Consider the following 22,009-nt stretch of genomic DNA (forward strand, 5'->3'; position numbering starts at 1 on the left):
TAAGATAAAGGATCCACAGAGTTTGGTGACAATAATGACAGTAGATGTTTGTGTGAAAGTGCTGGAAGCAAATGAGTGTGTGATGTTCTTTCAGTGTTGCACTTTGTAGACGCTCCCTGAGCACTGGTCTCACAGCCAGCTGCACATAGAGACCAGTGTTGTTAGTCCAGGTCAGAAGATGACTTGTTGGAATGAAAATGAGCTTGTAGTTTGTCTGCTTTAATAATGTGACTGGAAAAAGGTGTTGGACTTCAAATATGTCCATTTCTTTCACACTTCACCTTTAAAAGTGAAGCCTTGTGGTTCCTGGAAGGAAAAACACGACTTTTTCAAGTCTTTGTCCTGTTTTTATGATAAATGTACGACTTTAATGTGAAACATTCAGAGTTTTTTCTCTTGTTGTGTTTGTTTGAAGCTGCTTCCTGTTGGCTTCAGCTGTTTGGAGTTTCCATTTTCTAAACTTCTACATTCTGAACCTTCTTCAGCTCTGAACAGATGATGAAACACTGAATGATTTCAAGCTCACACTTTGTCTAATAAACTTACATCTTTCATTCTTTATACAGATTGAGGACTGTGGTTTGTCAGAGATCAGCTGTGATTATCTGGCAGCAGCACTGAAGTCCAACCCCTCCCATCTGAGAGAGCTGGACCTGAGCTACAACAACAAGCTGCAGGATTCAGGAGTGAAGCATCTGTGTGGTTTCCTGGAGAGTCCAGGATGTGGACTTGAAACTCTGGGGTCAGTCAGCATGTTTTAGTTGTGCTGAGATGAATATGATGTGAAAGTTGTGCTGACACTAAACTGCAGACATCAGGCTGATATTATACTGATCCACACTGAGGATCTTCATGGTAAAGTCTGTTTTCTTCTTCTCTGGTTTAGTCCATTGACTGCAGCAGAACAATGTTCACATTTCAAACAGTGAGACTCAACGTATGGCCCGCGGCCCACACGCGGCCTGCCCACCTTTCCTGATTCAGAGAGAGGGGACCCTGATGAACTGTGTAGTGTTCTTCCTCACAGTTCTAAGTATCAGACACAACAATGAATAATCCACAGCTGACTGTCTTTAGCAGGTCAAAGGTCACGGCACACAGCAGACAGTGGGAAATATTATAACTCTGATCATTTATCAGCACATATCCATATGTATAAAAACAAAGCTGACACTGTGAGACTTGATCAGAGGTGTGATCATCACAGCAGAGGCCTTTGTGTCAAAGTCACTGAGGATCAAACAGAAACACATGAAGCAGATTTTCCTGTTCTGGCTTTTTATAGCAGATAACCTTCAAAATATTCTGCAGTCCATCAAAAACTGAAGCAAACCATGAATCAACATGTGAACATGAGCTGATGCTGCTGAAGGGAAGCAAAGTTACAGAGGTTTGATTACAGACACAGCTGAGAGTTTGTAATCTGTCATCATTTTAAAAGGTTTAAATTTCTTCAGTATTGAACAGCAGAAATGAGGCTTTGTTTTGGGAGGCCGACAGCAGTGAACACAACAGCAGACTGGTGCGTAATAAGCAGTGAATAATGCAGGAAACAGATTTTTGAAGGTAAACTGTTCTTGAAGTACACTGAGAGAGAGAGAGCTGTGCAGGAAGTAAACGTCAAAGTCAGAGAGAATTCATGACGATGTTCATCAAACGTAAAGCGTAGTTTGGATCTTCTTCTGCTGCTGGTTCAGTCAGTTTTGGTTGGAGACAGATGAAACCTGCAGCTTCAGGATCTGTGAGCTGTCCACTTTCAGCCCCGACGGCGTGTCCGTGTACGTGCCGTCGAGTGAACGATCCACGCTCTGTGTTTCCATCTTTGTGTGTTTAGCTGCTCTCATTTACTGTTTTATCTGTTTGCTTGTTGTTGAAATACTTTTGGGAGCTTTAACCTGAGATTCTGGCAAAATACATTTATATTAAAAATCGATTCAGGATTGAATGAATCAACATCGCTTTATTCAAATTAAAACCATTTAAATAGGAAAATCCATTTTTTTACAGCCGCCTCTAATGCTGGGTAATGTCAGCTGGTCCATGTGCAGCTGGCTGTGAGGCTCAGGGAGCGTCTACAAAGTGCAACACTGAAAGAACATCATCCATAAATATTGAGTAATAACTGGACTCTCATACAGCGAGACTCAAATGCCTTTAAACATCAGCTTATCCTGCTGATCCAAGTCCAACACTGAGTTTGTAAAAACATGTTTGTCAATCATTTTGTTTGGTTTCTGAGGAAAATGATTCAATAACTTGCTGCTAATACACAACATTTCATCATATTTCCTCATAACCCTCTTTTGTCTGACCATTTGATCCCATTTGAATTTGCAATAAAGGATCCACAGAGTTTGGTGACAATAATGACAGTAGATGTTTGTGTGAAAGTGCTGGAAGCAAATGAGTGTGTGATGTTCTTTCAGTGTTGCACTTTGTAGACGCTCCCTGAGCACTGGTCTCACAGCCAGCTGCACATAGAGACCAGTGTTGTTAGTCCAGGTCAGAAGATGACTTGTTGGAATGAAAATGAGCTTGTAGTTTGTCTGCTTTAATAATGTGACTGGAAAAAGGTGTTGGACTTCAAATATGTCCATTTCTTTCACACTTCACCTTTAAAAGTGAAGCCTTGTGGTTCCTGGAAGGAAAAACACGACTTTTTCAAGTCTTTGTCCTGTTTTTATGATAAATGTACGACTTTAATGTGAAACATTCAGAGTTTTTTCTCTTGTTGTGTTTGTTTGAAGCTGCTTCCTGTTGGCTTCAGCTGTTTGGAGTTTCCATTTTCTAAACTTCTACATTCTGAACCTTCTTCAGCTCTGAACAGATGATGAAACACTGAATGATTTCAAGCTCACACTTTGTCTAATAAACTTACATCTTTCATTCTTTATACAGATTGAGGGCTGTGGTTTGTCAGAGATCAGCTGTGATTATCTGGCAGCAGCACTGAAGTCCAACCCCTCCCATCTGAGAGAGCTGGACCTGAGTAACAACAACAACCTGCAGGATTCAGGAGTGAAGCATCTGTGTGGTTTCCTGGAGAGTCCAGGATGTGGACTTGAAACTCTGAGGTCAGTCAGCATGTTTTAGTTGTGCTGAGATGAATATGATGTGAAAGTTGTGCTGACACTAAACTGCAGACATCAGGCTGATATTATACTGATCCACACTGAGGATCTTCATGGTAAAGTCTGTTTTCTTCTTCTCTGGTTTAGTCCATTGACTGCAGCAGAACAATGTTCACATTTCAAACAGTGAGACTCAACGTATGGCCCGCGGCCCACACGCGGCCTGCCCACCTTTCCTGATTCAGAGAGAGGGGACCCTGATTAACTGTGTAGTGTTCTTCCTCACAGTTCTAAGTATCAGACACAACAATGAATAATCCACAGCTGACTGTCTTTAGCAGGTCAAAGGTCACGGCACACAGCAGACAGTCAGGAAATATCATAATTCTGATCACTTTATCAGCATCTATATTTCATATTATAAAAAGAAAGCTGACACTTGTGAGACTTGATCAGAGGTGTGATCATCACAGCAGATGGCCTTTGTGTCAAAGTACACTGAGGATAAACAGAAAAACATGAAGGCAGATTTTCCTGTTCTGGTTTTTATAGCAGATGAACCTTACAAAATATTCTGTCTCAAATGCCAGATCAAGAACATGAAGTGAATGCGAGGAAGCAAAGTTACAGAGGTTTGATTAGCAGACACAGCTGAGAGTTTGTAATCTGTCATCATTTTAAAAGGTTTAAATTTCTTCAGTATTGAACAGCAGAAATGAGGCTTTGTTTTGGGAGGCCGACAGCAGTGAACACAACAGCAGACTGGTGCGTAATAAGCAGTGAATAATGCAGGAAACAGATTTTTGAAGGTAAACTGTTCTTGAAGTACACTGAGAGAGAGAGAGCTGTGCAGGAAGTAAACGTCAAAGTCAGAGAGAATTCATGACGATGTTCATCAAACGTAAAGCGTAGTTTGGATCTTCTTCTGCTGCTGGTTCAGTCAGTTTTGGTTGGAGACAGATGAAACCTGCAGCTTCAGGATCTGTGAGCTGTCCACTTTCAGCCCCGACGGCGTGTCCGTGTACGTGCCGTCGAGTGAACGATCCACGCTCTGTGTTTCCATCTTTGTGTGTTTAGCTGCTCTCATTTACTGTTTTATCTGTTTGCTTGTTGTTGAAATACTTTTGGGAGCTTTAACCTGAGATTCTGGCAAAATACATTTATATTAAAAATCGATTCAGGATTGAATGAATCAACATCGCTTTATTCAAATTAAAACCATTTAAATAGGAAAATCCATTTTTTTACAGCCGCCTCTAATGCTGGGTAATGTCAGCTGGTCCATGTGCAGCTGGCTGTGAGGCTCAGGGAGCGTCTACAAAGTGCAACACTGAAAGAACATCATCCATAAATATTGAGTAATAACTGGACTCTCATACAGCGAGACTCAAATGCCTTTAAACATCAGCTTATCCTGCTGATCCAAGTCCAACACTGAGTTTGTAAAAACATGTTTGTCAATCATTTTGTTTGGTTTCTGAGGAAAATGATTCAATAACTTGCTGCTAATACACAACATTTCATCATATTTCCTCATAACCCTCTTTTGTCTGACCATTTGATCCCATTTGAATTTGCAATAAAGGATCCACAGAGTTTGGTGACAATAATGACAGTAGATGTTTGTGTGAAAGTGCTGGAAGCAAATGAGTGTGTGATGTTCTTTCAGTGTTGCACTTTGTAGACGCTCCCTGAGCACTGGTCTCACAGCCAGCTGCACATAGAGACCAGTGTTGTTAGTCCAGGTCAGAAGATGACTTGTTGGAATGAAAATGAGCTTGTAGTTTGTCTGCTTTAATAATGTGACTGGAAAAAGGTGTTGGACTTCAAATATGTCCATTTCTTTCACACTTCACCTTTAAAAGTGAAGCCTTGTGGTTCCTGGAAGGAAAAACACGACTTTTTCAAGTCTTTGTCCTGTTTTTATGATAAATGTACGACTTTAATGTGAAACATTCAGAGTTTTTTCTCTTGTTGTGTTTGTTTGAAGCTGCTTCCTGTTGGCTTCAGCTGTTTGGAGTTTCCATTTTCTAAACTTCTACATTCTGAACCTTCTTCAGCTCTGAACAGATGATGAAACACTGAATGATTTCAAGCTCACACTTTGTCTAATAAACTTACATCTTTCATTCTTTATACAGATTGATGGACTGTGGTTTGTCAGAGATCAGCTGTGATTATCTGGCAGCAGCACTGAAGTCCAACCCCTCCCATCTGAGACAGCTGGACCTGAGCTTCAACAACAAGCTGCAGGATTCAGGAGTGAAGCATCTGTGTGGTTTCCTGGAGAGTCCAGGATGTGGACTTGAAACTCTGAGGTCAGTCAGCATGTTTTAGTTGTGCTGAGATGAATATGATGTGAAAGTTGTGCTGACACTAAACTGCAGACATCAGGCTGATATTATACTGATCCACACTGAGGATCTTCATGGTAAAGTCTGTTTTCTTCTTCTCTGGTTTAGTCCATTGACTGCAGCAGAACAATGTTCACATTTCAAACAGTGAGACTCAACGTATGGCCCGCGGCCCACACGCGGCCTGCCCACCTTTCCTGATTCAGAGAGAGGGGACCCTGATGAACTGTGTAGTGTTCTTCCTCACAGTTCTAAGTATCAGACACAACAATGAATAATCCACAGCTGACTGTCTTTAGCAGGTCAAAGGTCACGGCACACAGCAGACAGTGGGAAATATTATAATTCTGATCATTTATCAGCACATATCCATATGTATAAAAACAAAGCTGACACTGTGAGACTTGATCAGAGGTGTGATCATCACAGCAGAGGCCTTTGTGTCAAAGTCACTGAGGATCAAACAGAAACACATGAAGCAGATTTTCCTGTTCTGGCTTTTTATAGCAGATAACCTTCAAAATATTCTGCAGTCCATCAAAAACTGAAGCAAACCATGAATCAACATGTGAACATGAGCTGATGCTGCTGAAGGGAAGCAAAGTTACAGAGGTTTGATTACAGACACAGCTGAGAGTTTGTAATCTGTCATCATTTTAAAAGGTTTAAATTTCTTCAGTATTGAACAGCAGAAATGAGGCTTTGTTTTGGGAGGCCGACAGCAGTGAACACAACAGCAGACTGGTGCGTAATAAGCAGTGAATAATGCAGGAAACAGATTTTTGAAGGTAAACTGTTCTTGAAGTACACTGAGAGAGAGAGAGCTGTGCAGGAAGTAAACGTCAAAGTCAGAGAGAATTCATGACGATGTTCATCAAACGTAAAGCGTAGTTTGGATCTTCTTCTGCTGCTGGTTCAGTCAGTTTTGGTTGGAGACAGATGAAACCTGCAGCTTCAGGATCTGTGAGCTGTCCACTTTCAGCCCCGACGGCGTGTCCGTGTACGTGCCGTCGAGTGAACGATCCACGCTCTGTGTTTCCATCTTTGTGTGTTTAGCTGCTCTCATTTACTGTTTTATCTGTTTGCTTGTTGTTGAAATACTTTTGGGAGCTTTAACCTGAGATTCTGGCAAAATACATTTATATTAAAAATCGATTCAGGATTGAATGAATCAACATCGCTTTATTCAAATTAAAACCATTTAAATAGGAAAATCCATTTTTTTACAGCCGCCTCTAATGCTGGGTAATGTCAGCTGGTCCATGTGCAGCTGGCTGTGAGGCTCAGGGAGCGTCTACAAAGTGCAACACTGAAAGAACATCATCCATAAATATTGAGTAATAACTGGACTCTCATACAGCGAGACTCAAATGCCTTTAAACATCAGCTTATCCTGCTGATCCAAGTCCAACACTGAGTTTGTAAAAACATGTTTGTCAATCATTTTGTTTGGTTTCTGAGGAAAATGATTCAATAACTTGCTGCTAATACACAACATTTCATCATATTTCCTCATAACCCTCTTTTGTCTGACCATTTGATCCCATTTGAATTTGCAATAAAGGATCCACAGAGTTTGGTGACAATAATGACAGTAGATGTTTGTGTGAAAGTGCTGGAAGCAAATGAGTGTGTGATGTTCTTTCAGTGTTGCACTTTGTAGACGCTCCCTGAGCACTGGTCTCACAGCCAGCTGCACATAGAGACCAGTGTTGTTAGTCCAGGTCAGAAGATGACTTGTTGGAATGAAAATGAGCTTGTAGTTTGTCTGCTTTAATAATGTGACTGGAAAAAGGTGTTGGACTTCAAATATGTCCATTTCTTTCACACTTCACCTTTAAAAGTGAAGCCTTGTGGTTCCTGGAAGGAAAAACACGACTTTTTCAAGTCTTTGTCCTGTTTTTATGATAAATGTACGACTTTAATGTGAAACATTCAGAGTTTTTTCTCTTGTTGTGTTTGTTTGAAGCTGCTTCCTGTTGGCTTCAGCTGTTTGGAGTTTCCATTTTCTAAACTTCTACATTCTGAACCTTCTTCAGCTCTGAACAGATGATGAAACACTGAATGATTTCAAGCTCACACTTTGTCTAATAAACTTACATCTTTCATTCTTTATACAGATTGAGGGCTGTGGTTTGTCAGAGATCAGCTGTGATTATCTGGCAGCAGCGCTGAAGTCCAACCCCTCCCATCTGAGAGAGCTGGACCTGAGCGAACAACAAGCTGCAGGATTCAGGAGTGAAGCATCTGTGTGGTTTCCTGGAGAGTCCAGGATGTGGACTTGAAACTCTGAGGTCAGTCAGCATGTTTTAGTTGTGCTGAGATGAATATGATGTGAAAGTTGTGCTGACACTAAACTGCAGACATCAGGCTGATATTATACTGATCCACACTGAGGATCTTCATGGTAAAGTCTGTTTTCTTCTTCTCTGGTTTAGTCCATTGACTGCAGCAGAACAATGTTCACATTTCAAACAGTGAGACTCAACGTATGGCCCGCGGCCCACACGCGGCCTGCCCACCTTTCCTGATTCAGAGAGAGGGGACCCTGATGAACTGTGTAGTGTTCTTCCTCACAGTTCTAAGTATCAGACACAACAATGAATAATCCACAGCTGACTGTCTTTAGCAGGTCAAAGGTCACGGCACACAGCAGACAGTGGGAAATATTATAACTCTGATCATTTATCAGCACATATCCATATGTATAAAAACAAAGCTGACACTGTGAGACTTGATCAGAGGTGTGATCATCACAGCAGAGGCCTTTGTGTCAAAGTCACTGAGGATCAAACAGAAACACATGAAGCAGATTTTCCTGTTCTGGCTTTTTATAGCAGATAACCTTCAAAATATTCTGCAGTCCATCAAAAACTGAAGCAAACCATGAATCAACATGTGAACATGAGCTGATGCTGCTGAAGTGAAGCAAAGTTACAGAGGTTTGATTACAGACACAGCTGAGAGTTTGTAATCTGTCATCATTTTAAAAGGTTTAAATTTCTTCAGTATTGAACAGCAGAAATGAGGCTTTGTTTTCGGAGGCCGACAGCAGTGAACACAACAGCAGACTGGTGCGTAATAAGCAGTGAATAATGCAGGAAACAGATTTTTGAAGGTAAACTGTTCTTGAAGTACACTGAGAGAGAGAGAGCTGTGCAGGAAGTAAACGTCAAAGTCAGAGAGAATTCATGACGATGTTCATCAAACGTAAAGCGTAGTTTGGATCTTCTTCTGCTGCTGGTTCAGTCAGTTTTGGTTGGAGACAGATGAAACCTGCAGCTTCAGGATCTGTGAGCTGTCCACTTTCAGCCCCGACGGCGTGTCCGTGTACGTGCCGTCGAGTGAACGATCCACGCTCTGTGTTTCCATCTTTGTGTGTTTAGCTGCTCTCATTTACTGTTTTATCTGTTTGCTTGTTGTTGAAATACTTTTGGGAGCTTTAACCTGAGATTCTGGCAAAATACATTTATATTAAAAATCGATTCAGGATTGAATGAATCAACATCGCTTTATTCAAATTAAAACCATTTAAATAGGAAAATCCATTTTTTTACAGCCGCCTCTAATGCTGGGTAATGTCAGCTGGTCCATGTGCAGCTGGCTGTGAGGCTCAGGGAGCGTCTACAAAGTGCAACACTGAAAGAACATCATCCATAAATATTGAGTAATAACTGGACTCTCATACAGCGAGACTCAAATGCCTTTAAACATCAGCTTATCCTGCTGATCCAAGTCCAACACTGAGTTTGTAAAAACATGTTTGTCAATCATTTTGTTTGGTTTCTGAGGAAAATGATTCAATAACGGCAAGGCAAGTTTATTTGTATAGCACAATTCAACAACAAGGTGATTCAAAGTGCTTTACAGAGACATTAGAAACAAGAACAAATAAAAAGCATGATTTAAAATTGATTAAAACAAGCAAATAAACTAACTAACTAATTAACAAACAAACAAACAAACAAACAAACAAAACAGTATATAAAATCAAAACAGATAAAATCAGAACAGTAGATAAAATCAGTAGTTAAATGTAAGTTTTGAAATTTAAGCTTAAAAGTGTGGATTTGGTGCTTTATTCAAATGCAGCTGAGAACAGGTGAGTCTTCAACCTGGATTTAAATAAACTGAGTGTTTCAGCTGATCTGAGGCTTTCTGGGAGTTTGTTCCAGATATAAGGAGCATAAAAGCTGAATGCAGCTTCTCCGTGTCTGGTTCTGACTCTGGGAACTGATAAAAGACCGGATCCAGATGACCTGAGGGATCTGGATGGTTCATACTGGGTCAGGAGGTCATTGATGTATTTTGGTCCTAAACCATTCAGAGCTTTATAGGCCAGCATCAGAACTTTAAAGTCTATCCTCTGACGGACAGGCAGCCAGTGTAAAGACCTCAGAGCTGGACTGATGTGGTCCACTTTTTTGGTCTTAGTGAGGACTCGAGCAGCAGAGTTCTGAATGAGCTGTAGTTGTCTGACTGATTTTTTAGGTAGACCTGTAAAGATGCTGTTACAGTAATCAAGCCTACTAAAGATGAATGCATGGACTAGTTTTTCCAGGTCCTGTTGAGACATCAGATCTTTTATCCTTGATATTCTTGAGGTGATAGTAAGCTTCATGATCGCTGTGTGGCAGGCAGGATGAGGACCCAAAATGCAAACTCACAGACTCAGGGGATAAACTCAAAATGCAGCTTTATTGCTGACAGGTGACAAACGAAAGCAGTGATACCAAAACAATACAAAACTAAACTGGGAAAAGCTAATTGTAACATATACCAGAAGACACGGGGAGAACCACACACAGCATGAGGGAGAACGCGACGCCGAACAGAGGGAGACGCAGACAGAAATACACAGAGGGTTAACGAGGAAAGTGGGAACACACGGGGAACACAGCTGACACAGATAACCATAACGAGACAGGGCGGGGTGAACATAACACTGACGGGAGACGGGCAGAGTCAAACAGGAAGTACACAGAGGTTCAGACAGGAGGAGAGAGCACGGGGAGAACACAGACATAACAGGCTGGGGAAAACATGGAATAAAACACGAAAGGGGACAAGGGCTCATGAATACATAGAGGGGCACACAGGGGGTGAGAGTCACAAAGGGAAAGCACACAGGGAACAACATAACAGGGCAACTCAGGAAACAGAACCTAAACAGGGAACTGAATACAAAAATACAAGAGAACTAAGAATACTGGGCCAACACGGCCCAGGACCATGACATCACCCCCCCCCCCCCCCCATAAGGGCTGGCTCCAGACAGCCCAAACACAGGAAAACAAAAACCAAACAGAAAACGACCCAGGGCGGGCGGCGGGGGCCCAGGACGGAGGGCTCGGAACAGAAAACAAAAACGAGCAACAGAAAACACAGGAGCACAAGACCATAGTTCAAATAAAGTTCAGGGGGCCGACCCAGAGCCCACCGGCACAAAAGTTCACGGGTCACACGGTCGGGGGGCCGACCAGGCGGGTGGCACAGGTGACAGAGCTGGTCCGGAGGCCGGCCGCGCGGAAGGCAGCGGCGGCGGCGAAGGAGACGACGGAGCAGTTCAGGAGGCCGGCCGCGCGGAAGGCAGCGGCGGCGGCGAGGGAGACGACGGAGCAGTTCAGGAGGCCGGCCGCGCGGAAGGCAGCGGCGGAGGGAGACGACGGAGCAGTTCAGGGGGCCGGCCGCGCGGAAGGCAGCGGCGGCGGCGAAGGAGACGACGGAGCAGTTCAGGGGGCCGGCCGCGCAGAAGGCAGCGGCGGCTCTCCAGTGTCAGGCGTACTGGCCGAGGCCCGGTGGGCACAGGACCAGTCGAGGCAGGACCAGACGAGGCAGGACCAGACGAGGCAGGACCAGACGAGGCAGGACCAGACGATGGCGATGCGGGGGCCGGACCAGGCGTCGCTGCAGAGGCTGAGGCTGGACCAGGCGACGGCGAAGCAGGAACTGAGGCTGAGGCCGGACTGGGTGAAGCAGAGGCCAAAGCTGGACCGGGCGGAGCAGAAGGCGATGACGGGGCCGGACCGGGCGGAGCAAAGGCGGAGGCCGGACCAGACGAGGGCGAAGACTCTGCGGCTGGGCCAGACGAGGGCGAAGACTCTGCGGCTGAGGCTGGACCAGGCGTCGCTGCAGAGGCTGAACGGGCCCCTCGGACCCTCCAGCGGAGACAGGAGGCTGAACGGGCCCCTCGGGCCCTCCAGCGGAGACGGGAGGCTGAACGGGCCCCTCGGGCCCTCCAGCGGAGACCGGAGGCTGAACGGGCCCCTCGGGCCCTCCAGCGGAGACAGAGGCTGAACGGGCCCCTCGGACCCTCCAGCGGAGACATGGAGGCTGGACGGGCCCTCGGACCCTCCAGCGAGAGACATGAGGCTGGAACGGGCCCCTCGGGCCCTCCAGCTGACGACATGAGTGTGCGCACTGAACCCAGCGCGTGGCATAGTGTCGCCGCAGGGTGCCTGGCACACCTGGGAGTCCAACAGCAGACGTAGGACAAACAGCTTATGAAGGCCCTGGCTGGACTAGGAGCTGAGGAAACACAGGCTGCTGAGGCACAATCCCAGAGAGAGAGAGAGAGCAGGTAAAAAACAGTCTATAGGGCTTAACATCTTAGCACAAGAAACCATGAAGTGAACAGTGGTAGTGGACCACCAGTTCTGAGCCAGCAATCATAGGGTACCCAAAGTCTGCATCAGTCCAAAGTGGCTCACCGGTTACTGGCCCAGTCTCAGTAATCCTAGGAGAGGTCAACATAAGCTGGTTGGACTTAACCGATGGTAGTGTGCGGCTCAGAGGAGCTGGTTCAACCATACGGAAAACAAGAATTGCCACTCGATCCACAAAAACAAGGCTTAGATCATCAGGAGCTAACTCCTGGAAAAACAGTAAATACACAGGTATAGACCTAACCAATGGCACCGTGGTAGCATGACTGTGGTGTGTTGGATGGATGTGTTTGTTGGGACCTGCGCCCGCAGTGATCTGTGGCTTCAGAGTGATGACTATATTGAGTGGAGAGACCGATACAGGTAAAACGGTACGTAAACCATTAACTGAAGCAGGTGACACTTCAGGCTGAGAGTGAGTGGTTACACCATTGTTTGAGACCGAAATCTTATCCAGTGATGAGTTCACAGAGACAGGAGAAAACGGCGTCACATTAGCCCTGATCTCAGCCTCCATCTCCTGAGTGGAGGTACTGGTGCTGGAGCAAAACAGTTCAAAATCACCCTGTGTATGACCTTCAGGAAGACAGTATTCATATTGTGACGTTACACAGTCCAGGTTACCATGATCAGCATTTATGTTTTCATCTTGACAGGTTAGAGTGAGGTCATGATCGGCATTCACCGTTTTCGGTTCATTAAACACAGGAGTAGCAGGGAAAACAGGATCACTAGTCATGTTACACTTTGATTCATGATTTGCCAACTCTGCAATATCCTTGCTTACTGTGGCTTCAGAGGGCCCCGGAGGTGAGAAAACACAGTTCTTGAGGTCAGGCTCAGAAACCGATGGCTCAGACTTGGATGGAACCTCAGACATGGTAAAAGACACAAAAGGAAACACCTTCACCCCACTACTCACGCTATTACCCTGAGAATCAGTGGAAGTCTCTTTCAGTCTATGTGTAGATTCTGTGGTCCCTGCAGGATTGAGTGAAGTAGTCGCGAGTGACTGGGAAGAACTGTCTCTAGACTGTGGTTTGGTTAATAGGTCATTACTAGCCGTATCTCCGGCTAAGTCTGTAGTTACTTCACATGCCGACTGCTCAGAGGAACTTGGGGTGACAGAACAGGTTAACTCACCTCCGAGCGTCGGGCGATGCGGTGGCGACGCGAACGCCGTCTTCTTGGCTGGGACCCCGTTGAACGTGGAGAGGGAACCTCCTGCGCGTCGCAGGGGCTGAGGAGGCGAGGTTGGCGGAGCTCAGGCGGGAGCTCCTGGCAACTCCGGGGGCCCCCAAAGGCCAGGCGTGTCCCGCGGAAAATCTCACCGTAGTGAGGAGCGAGCCCTGGCTTCCCCCGTAGCTCCTCCTCCAGTTGCGCGCATGCGGCGCGCTGTCGCTCCTCGAGGTCGAAAGTCATCACCTCCACAGCCTCCTCGTGTCGCTCAGTGGAGGGCGAGACATGCCGTAGCGATGAGCGACGGCGACGAGAACGCCGCTTCCGTCTTGAAGTGGACGCGGACGTAACTTGGATTTCTGTGGCGACCGGCTCCTCGTCTTCCGACCACATCCGCGCCAGATAAGAAGCGGGAGAAGAGTAGTCCGATCGAGGCGGCGAGGATGGGCGGCCGGTCCGAGGCGGGGCGGCTGGCGGAAGCTCCTCCTTGGTGATAAGCCAGGGCTTCCAGCGTAGCTCGTCCTCCCGATACGCCCGCAACACCTGCTGTCGCTCCTCCTCACCGAAGTCAACAGCCTCGGGCATCTCCGTGCAGGCAGGCGGTGGCGAAGATGCGGAAGCTGATGAAGTGTGAGCCAATGGTGTGTCGGTGGTGAGCCTCACCGTTCCGACTCTGACCGCCACTGGCTCATGAGGCAGCGGGGCAACGGCGCGATGGCACGGCTCTGGTGAAGATGCACGCCCACCGGGCCGCTGCTGCTGCGGACGGAGTCGGAGAGCGGAGACGAGAAGGTCGCTGACGAGGGGGTGCAGCGTCTCCCATAACCAGGGGAACACAGACACGCACACCCCTACCTGGCGGGCGAACTCCTCCCGTTCCTCCTCATTGGAACAGTGCAGCCACTTGTCGCATAGCGACTCCACTGTCCGGACGATCTCCATCCTTTGTGTCGCTGGGTCCGGCATGGTCGCGTCGTACTGTCATGATCTGCGGAGGCAGACCATGCGGAAATGTGTGTGGTGGACCCAGGTGCGAACACAAGCGAAGATGGAGTGAACTTTAAACAAAAGCGAGCCTTTTATTGTGGCTGATGGCAGGGTATACAAATACAGCAGGGATAGCGCGGCTAAACAGAAACCTAAACTGGGAATAACTAAGGCAAAGCTATGACTACAAATACAATAGACCGGGCATGGAAACATAGAGGGTGGAAACACAGACGACGCGACACAGACTACATGAAACACAGAGACTAAATACACAGAGGGTAATCAGGAAAGTGGGACCACACAGGGAACACAGCTGACACAGATAACCATAACGAGACAGTGGCGGAGTGAAATCAACACTGACGGGAGACTGTCAAAGTAAACAGGAAGTACACAAGGTCAGACAGGAGGAGAGAGACGGAGACACAGACATAGTGGCTGGGGAAACATGGAATAACACGAGAGGGGACATGAGGGCTCAAATACACAGAGGGGCACACAGGGGGTAGAAAGTCACAAAGGGAAAACACTTAGGGAACAACACAACAGGGCAACTCAGGAAAACATGCCTAAACAAGGGAACTGAAATACAAAATACATGAAACATAAGACTACTGGGCCCACGGCCCAGGACCATGACATGGCCCTATGTCAAATGTAACTGTTCCCTAAACTTAACCATTGGTTATCCAACACTTTGAAGCTAAAACTACAATCAACTGCTTGATGAAGAAGATGATTGTGATTGTGATCGTTGATAATGAAGCTTTTGCATTGCTGTGGAGGAATTTTGGCCAAATCGTTGCAGAATTGCTTTAATTCAGCCACATTGTAGGATTTTAAACAAACATTATTGGCATAACCATAACTTTCTTCAATAGCAAGGTCCTGAATATTAATTATTAATTACTTACTACTTATTTTGTGGGGTCTTTACCTTACAGCATAAAGCACCATGAAGTGACTGTTGCTTTGATTTGGCATTAATTAAATAAAATTCAATTAAATTGTTATTGCGTTAAAGAGAGTTGAATTGAATGAATACTATATCAACTTGTGAAATGTGTTCTACATTTTAAAATGTTTGATTTTCAACAAAGAATATAAGTTTAAAAAAATAAATAAATACAGACTTCCTGTGTGCAACTTGCATATTATTTCTGTCCCCATAGGTTCACTGTGGGTACTCTAGCATTCTCCATGGTTCACATTTATGTTGGGGTAGCTGGATGAATCTAAACTTGCTATAGCGCAGATCTCCCTGTTCGCCGAGAGCATGTTTGCAAAAGCCAACATCTCACAGATTCTGAAGCTGCAGTTTTCATCACCCTCTGACCAAAATTCACTGAACAAGCATAAATAAAATCTGTTTTCTGCATTATTTGCTTGCTTCCAGTCTACCGTTGTGTGCAGTGTAATTTAAACTTTTACAAATTATACCAAATTACAAAAGCTATGTCTCTAATAAAAGCTTTCTTCAGTTTTTGATCTACTGCAGGGTTCTAATGCAAAATCGAATCCAATCAAATCGGGATCTTGTGAATCGGAATTGAATCAGTTATAGGAATCAGTGACGATACCCAGCCCTAGCTGTCACCCTGTCCAGTCTTCCTGTGGCCTTAATTGGATATGTGGTCAAGAAAATGGATGGATGGAATAAAAGTTTCTTCCATTTGAAAAAAAGTGTCACTTTAATCATAAGCACACTTACATACACAAGTGGGTTCTAGTATGACAGCTCATTTTAAAGTAGAAGGGTTGAACAGTGTTTTCATTGTCAGTTTTTAATGAATTTGGTGTTACAATTTGGCAAATGTAACATCAGTACCACAATCTACAAAACAGTTTTAATAAAATATACAAATGTCAACCTCAAGTCATTAGAGAAGAGAGAGGATCACCACATTATTTACCCGGAGTGACTTGGCTGATTAAAGACAGACTTTGTACCTCAATTTCTCAGTGTAATTTATTTAGTACTATGTTAGATGTGATCTCTGTATATAGTACATGTCAGTCATGGAAAGGCTTGAAAGGGAAGAAAAATTACTCACATTTGTCAAAAACAAAAGATAAATCATATAAAAAAAAGGATTGCTAGATGTTTACTTTAAAATTAATATATAATACAGATTTAAATCTCCATCCTTCTGGCAGTCGAGGACATCTTTACGGTGCAGATGCATTCTTATTTTAACAGTGTGTGTAAAACCTTCTAGATGGTTTTGTGTGATGATGAGAATACATATGCATGTAGCATCCACGCTTTATCTATAGGCTGTTGTGTCATGGGTGTAAAAAATGAAATGTGTAGCCTACTTTTAGGTTTGACAATTTAGGATTTTTTTGTTTGTTTATTTGTTTTTTAACAGTGCCAAGTTGTAAAAAGTTGCCTCAAGAAACATCATTTTGCACATTTTAAAAAACAGGAGGCATAGAAAGTATTTGCCAGTGGGACACAATCCTTGTGGTGAACTTTACACTGGGTTTTTGGGGGGTTTCAAATCTATAGAGACGCTGTGTTTAGAGAAACTGCATGTCAGCTGTTCTGATACACCAGACACATAAGCGATCAATAAAGGGTTTTGGCTGGGCAGCCGTTGACCTTCTCTCCTGGATCGCTTGGAGCACCCTTAGGTGTCTTACTAGTTTTGACAAATGTCCAGCTGGGATAACCACATTTACTCATAGCCTTTTTCATATGATGTTCTTCTGCTTCCCTGGTCTGTAAGGATCTTACAATGCTGTGACTGCAGCCATTCGCCAACTCTATGTGAATGGTATTCTTGGTCATTGATCAATAGCCATGACAATTTGCATATGATCATGAAACTGACCCCACAGTCCACTGTTAATCAGTGATGCCATTTTCAGTCATTAAGCAAATGGACAGTTTATCCAGGGGAACAGAAACAATTTTTTGGGGATTTCCTTACCCACATGATGGAGCATGCATCAAAACCTTCCATGTAAACACTGCATGTCATTCCATACAGTACCATGAAGATCGATCAGCCATAAAATTAAAACATCCTGCCAAATATTTTGTATATCCCCTGAGTACTGCCAGAACAGCTCGTTGACACATCAGGCATTACAAGCCAGGACAGGGTGTTGTGTGGTAGAAGATCCTCTGGGTGTTGTGTTATGATGCGTATGGACTCTCTGGATGGTATGTGTCAAAGTAACATCCACATTAATACCAGGGTCCAAGGTTTTAATACAAAACATTAAATTTGAATATTTTCTTCACGTTTTCAATTTTCAAACTTTTAACGTTGTGACTAACTGGTGTAGATATGCACCTGGTGAAAGGAATGTTTTCTCATTTGCAATTTGCTCATTTCATAGATATCTAGATCCTAACGTAGCATCCTCATATTGATGTAAACTCTCAGCTAATAGATGTTTTTTACTCTCTTCCCCAGGTTACAAGTGCTCATCCTTCAAAGTCAGACATTGTCAAATCAGGAAATCTGAAATCCACACTTAAGCATATATGGACACAAAGTAATAAGGAAATGTCCATCAGTAGGCTGCTATCACAGACTCTACAAGGCAAGGAGAACAGCACAGCTTTGGATCTTCACTATGACACTCCAGAGCCCTATTTGGAGCAGGATCTTTGGGATTGGCTGAGAAATTCCACGGACCTGCAGGACTCACGACCACGGGCTAAACGGCGGCCTATGGTCAAGACAGGAAAGTTTAAGAAGATGTTTGGCTGGGGGGACTTCCATTCAAACATTAAGACAGTTAAACTTAACCTGCTAATCACTGGTAAGATTGTAGATCATGGAAATGGCACCTTCAGTGTCTACTTTCGCCACAACTCCACAGGGCAGGGCAATGTGTCTGTTAGCTTGGTCCCTCCAACAAAGATAGTTGAGTTTGATGTGGCAGCACAGCAGTCCGTCATTGATGCCAAGGACTCAAAGTCCTTCAACTGTCGCATAGAATATGAGAAGGTTGAGAAGGGTGCCAAGAACACACTCTGCAACTTTGACCCATCCAAGACATGCTACCAAGAGCAAACTCAGAGCCATGTCTCCTGGCTTTGCTCCAAACCATTCAAAGTCATCTGCATCTTCATTTCCTTCTACAGCACCGACTACAAACTGGTGCAGAAAGTGTGTCCAGACTACAACTACCATAGTGACACTCCCTACTTTCCCTCTGGCTGAGGGAAACTACATAGTGGTCGAGTGGAGAACAGACTAGGACTTCTATCCAGGCCAGAGACATTTGTATGTTAGCCCTTCTGTCCCTTAACATGTCCATATCAGAGTGTCAACTATGCCCAAATGATTCCCCAAATGATTCCCCTGTTCAATCTTCTGAAAGAGCAAAGAGCAACTTTCAATTCTTACAAAATGTGCTAATTGTAAACTGCTTAAAAGTAACCTTGGATTACCAGTTAGAATTTTATCCCTTAATTATGATTTATTCCAGCTGAATTTTGTCGAAAGCAATGGCCTTTGGGTCATCTTGGGTTAGTACTAGTATGAATTGTTCATTATTGAACTCTGCTCTTTCTTGTTGTTATTTTTACATCACACTTGTAGTCCAACTGAATGTTAATAACCTTGTTTTCTTTTAGCATATTTCAATATACAGTGTATTAACTCTTGATAGTATATGGACTGTTTGCCCCTGCTGTACCAGTTTCACTCTGCGTTTTATTCTGAATAATGGAAAAAAAATTAGCTCCTTGTTTAAAAAGAATGAAAACTATCCTTCAAATGTTATTAGAAAAAGAGGCTGAGGATGATAACAAAGATTCAAATGTGAGTGTGATGCTGTTAGAAATGTGAGGTAGTTTAATAAGTGAGGTTACCAGGCTGGCTTCTTCTACAGTCAGTTGAGAAAACCTGTTAACAACAGACTTTCAGATAGTGTAAGATGATCAGTCCTCGGTCATCATCAGAGAGCTTTTTGCGATAACGAACTTAACCAGCTACTGAGTCAGTTAGATGACTGGCCTATATTTTGAACTGACAAAATTTCGGATTAACTGACTGATCAGTGGGTTCTTGGGGATAAGACTTGTTCATTGTCAATTAATATAGCAAATGTAATGTATTGAATTCTATATATTAGAGCTTAATTTGTATGAATGGTTTGTATTGTACATAGTTTATCCAAATTATGCTGCTTCTGTATATGCCCCATGAGCTGTGTTTTTGACCACCTCTGCTAAGTCCTCTTGAAAGTCCATTTATGCTTGTTCTTGGTTCCTCTAACACAGAAAATGATGTTGCAGCCCTAGGTGTGAATTTCATGAAAACAGAAATCATGTACAGAAGATTTAGAACTGACTAAATATAATAAAAGTATTGACTTAAATTTTCTTTACTGGGTTGGGGGAAGGTTTGGGGATGAAGATGGATTAAAGAAATCAGAAATTTTATCAATTGAATTCTGGTATGTGTGAGTTAATTAAATCAGTAATGATTTGTTCAAGGTTTGTGGCAAACCATCATACCCATCTTTGTAGGACAATGGGCTACAATGGCAAAGGAAAATTTATTATAATAAACTGAACTGCAACAAAGTACAGGAAAAGACTCAGGTTTCACTCAAAATTCAAGCTTTCACAACATTAAGGAGATGTTACATGTTTCTCCATTATCTTGGATATCTGTGTGATGAGTCCTACCCCATCTAACACAAGCTTTGTTGCCTAAAACATGAGCAACAGTGAGAGGCACAAAAAATGTAATTTTAAATAAATTGGTAGTATCTCATAAATACATATGTGTGTGCTTATTGAGGTTTGGTCACACATATATTAAACACCTCTAGAATAACTAATAGGACTATGTCATGGCTGCTGCGTGAGTCCCAAACGCAGGACTCTGGAGATCAGCGGCACAGATGGTGCAACTCTGAAGGCCGACCGGGAGTCCATTGGTACAAATCTCAAGGAAGCCTGTGAAGGTGAGGGAGCAGGTTCACAGGTTTGTGATCACTTGGTAGGTGGCCAGTGATGGCAACAGCAACCCTTTGTCAGAGGCCGTTGACGAAAGAACGTCGATGGAAGTGATGGAATACCTCTGGTAGCATGGCTGATGGCTGATCTTGATGGCAATTCCAGTTTTTCCTCTGGCTCAAGTGGAGCAAGACCCACTGTCACTGGATGCTCAGGTGCTGGTTCAGATCAGATGTGGGACCCACAGGCTCAGGCTCCGGTTAAACGCCAGTAGTGGACCTTGGATTCATTGGGTGTTTTGGCCATTATCACTAGACACCCTCATCCAAGGAGGCCTTGCCAGGGTTGATCAGGCCCCGGAGTGTGTCACTGGTTTATGTTAAATTATTATTTCTCTTTCTTCTGTTTAGTTTCAATAGTTTATTTTCTTCTATCTATTCACTGCAACTGAGAAATAATACTTAAATCTTTAACATTTATGTAGCCTTATGATGCCTGGAGCCTTCTCTCTTATGATAGAGAGGAGTAAGACAAAAGGGACAAGATAGGATAGAGCAGAGAGGAGAGCTGGAAGTGGGGCGCCCGATCTGGCTTCCCACACCTCCGCGCTGGGTTGTAAGCTCTACCCCCCCCACTGCCTCCCAGAAAAGGGCCTATTATCAGGCTTGGAAATTAAACAAGTAGTGGCCGGTTCAGAAACTGAAAACAAAGTCTGGCATGGAGACAGAAGAGAATGTGTTATAATCAGCCATCTCAGGAATAAAACTATCATTCTTAGTCTCTACAGATTTTGTGGCACAGCATAGTCTTTTTTTTCCCCAGACTTGAAGAGAGCAGGAGGCAACAAGTCCTTCTCACTCAGCATTGGATTTTGCTTGGTTGGTGTAGAGTGATGGAGAGAACCTATGTTTAACTGGGCTGCATTCCTGGGACAGCTGCTGTATCCAAGGGGACAGCCACAGAGACAGGGCACAAATGATAATTAAATATTCCAAAACCTTGATTAAGTTGAATATAAATTGACAACGAATAGAATATAATTTAAAGGAAACCTACAAAATGTTAATATAAAAATGAAGAATCACAAAACCCTACAGAAATGCATTGTCCTGGTTCCAAGACCCAGAGACCCTGACAGACTGTAAATTATCGACATACATATGATACATATCTGTTATAATAGAGTTAGTTGGTGGATGTAGATCTGAAAACAGAAACCAGATTATACTGAATGATAGGTTATACTGACAGTTTTCTAGAATGTGTGACAAATGTGTCACAATCAGCGAATGCAGATAATTTGTTATGAATTTGACATTAAAATGGAAACTACAGAGATTATCATGTTAAAATGTAACAAGAAACTGCAGAGATTCTTATTACACTTTAGCGTGACACTCTGCAATAAGACAGTTTTTTATGTATTATAATGCAATGAAGTATTGCATAATCTTTAGTAGCAATTAATTATCTTTATGAGTTTACTAATATTTTTTTGAGCAGTATACAATATTGTGTTTTTCCTGAGGCTAAAGAAATGACTGATTAAGCACTTAGTGTGCACTGTGCTAAATTAAACAGCTTTGGATTTTCACATTTGTGCAGTGTACAAACAGTGCGTGTGTAAACAGTCTGTCTCGACATTTCCTTCACACTAACAGGGACAACATAAGAACACATAAGCAGCGTGCCTGACTATAATTAATCTAGTGCCATGTGTGATCAAGCAGATTTGAATGATCAGACATGGCAGAAATTTGGACACACAGAGGCAAGCTTGTAATTCAGTCCCCGGGAGATGTGGAGATTGGGATGCAA

At 43.7% G+C, this 22,009-nt stretch overlaps 1 protein-coding gene and 1 long non-coding RNA gene across 2 annotated transcripts in view; both read left to right on the top strand.

The window, feature by feature from the left end:
* The window catches only part of nxph1 (neurexophilin 1), an 88,899-nt gene extending 69,221 nt beyond the window's left edge, over positions 1-19,678 (top strand). Inside the window, exon 2 of the mRNA XM_005937779.3 lies at positions 17,688-19,678. Coding sequence (XP_005937841.1) covers positions 17,688-18,443 — 756 coding nt within the window. The 3' untranslated portion in view covers positions 18,444-19,678. The remainder of the gene's footprint in view (positions 1-17,687) is intronic.
* LOC121815518 lies at positions 11-5,803 on the top strand. Its single transcript, XR_006055158.1, has 3 exons — positions 11-742; positions 2,899-3,074; positions 5,213-5,803. It is a non-coding gene; the product is annotated as an uncharacterized LOC121815518 (long non-coding RNA).
* Positions 19,679-22,009: the final 2,331 nt, after the last annotated feature.

Source organism: Haplochromis burtoni, unplaced genomic scaffold (genome assembly GCF_018398535.1).
Source record: "Haplochromis burtoni strain Fernald_Lab_line unplaced genomic scaffold, NCSU_Asbu1 Contig_235, whole genome shotgun sequence".
In the NCBI taxonomy this organism is placed as follows: domain Eukaryota; kingdom Metazoa; phylum Chordata; class Actinopteri; order Cichliformes; family Cichlidae; genus Haplochromis; species Haplochromis burtoni.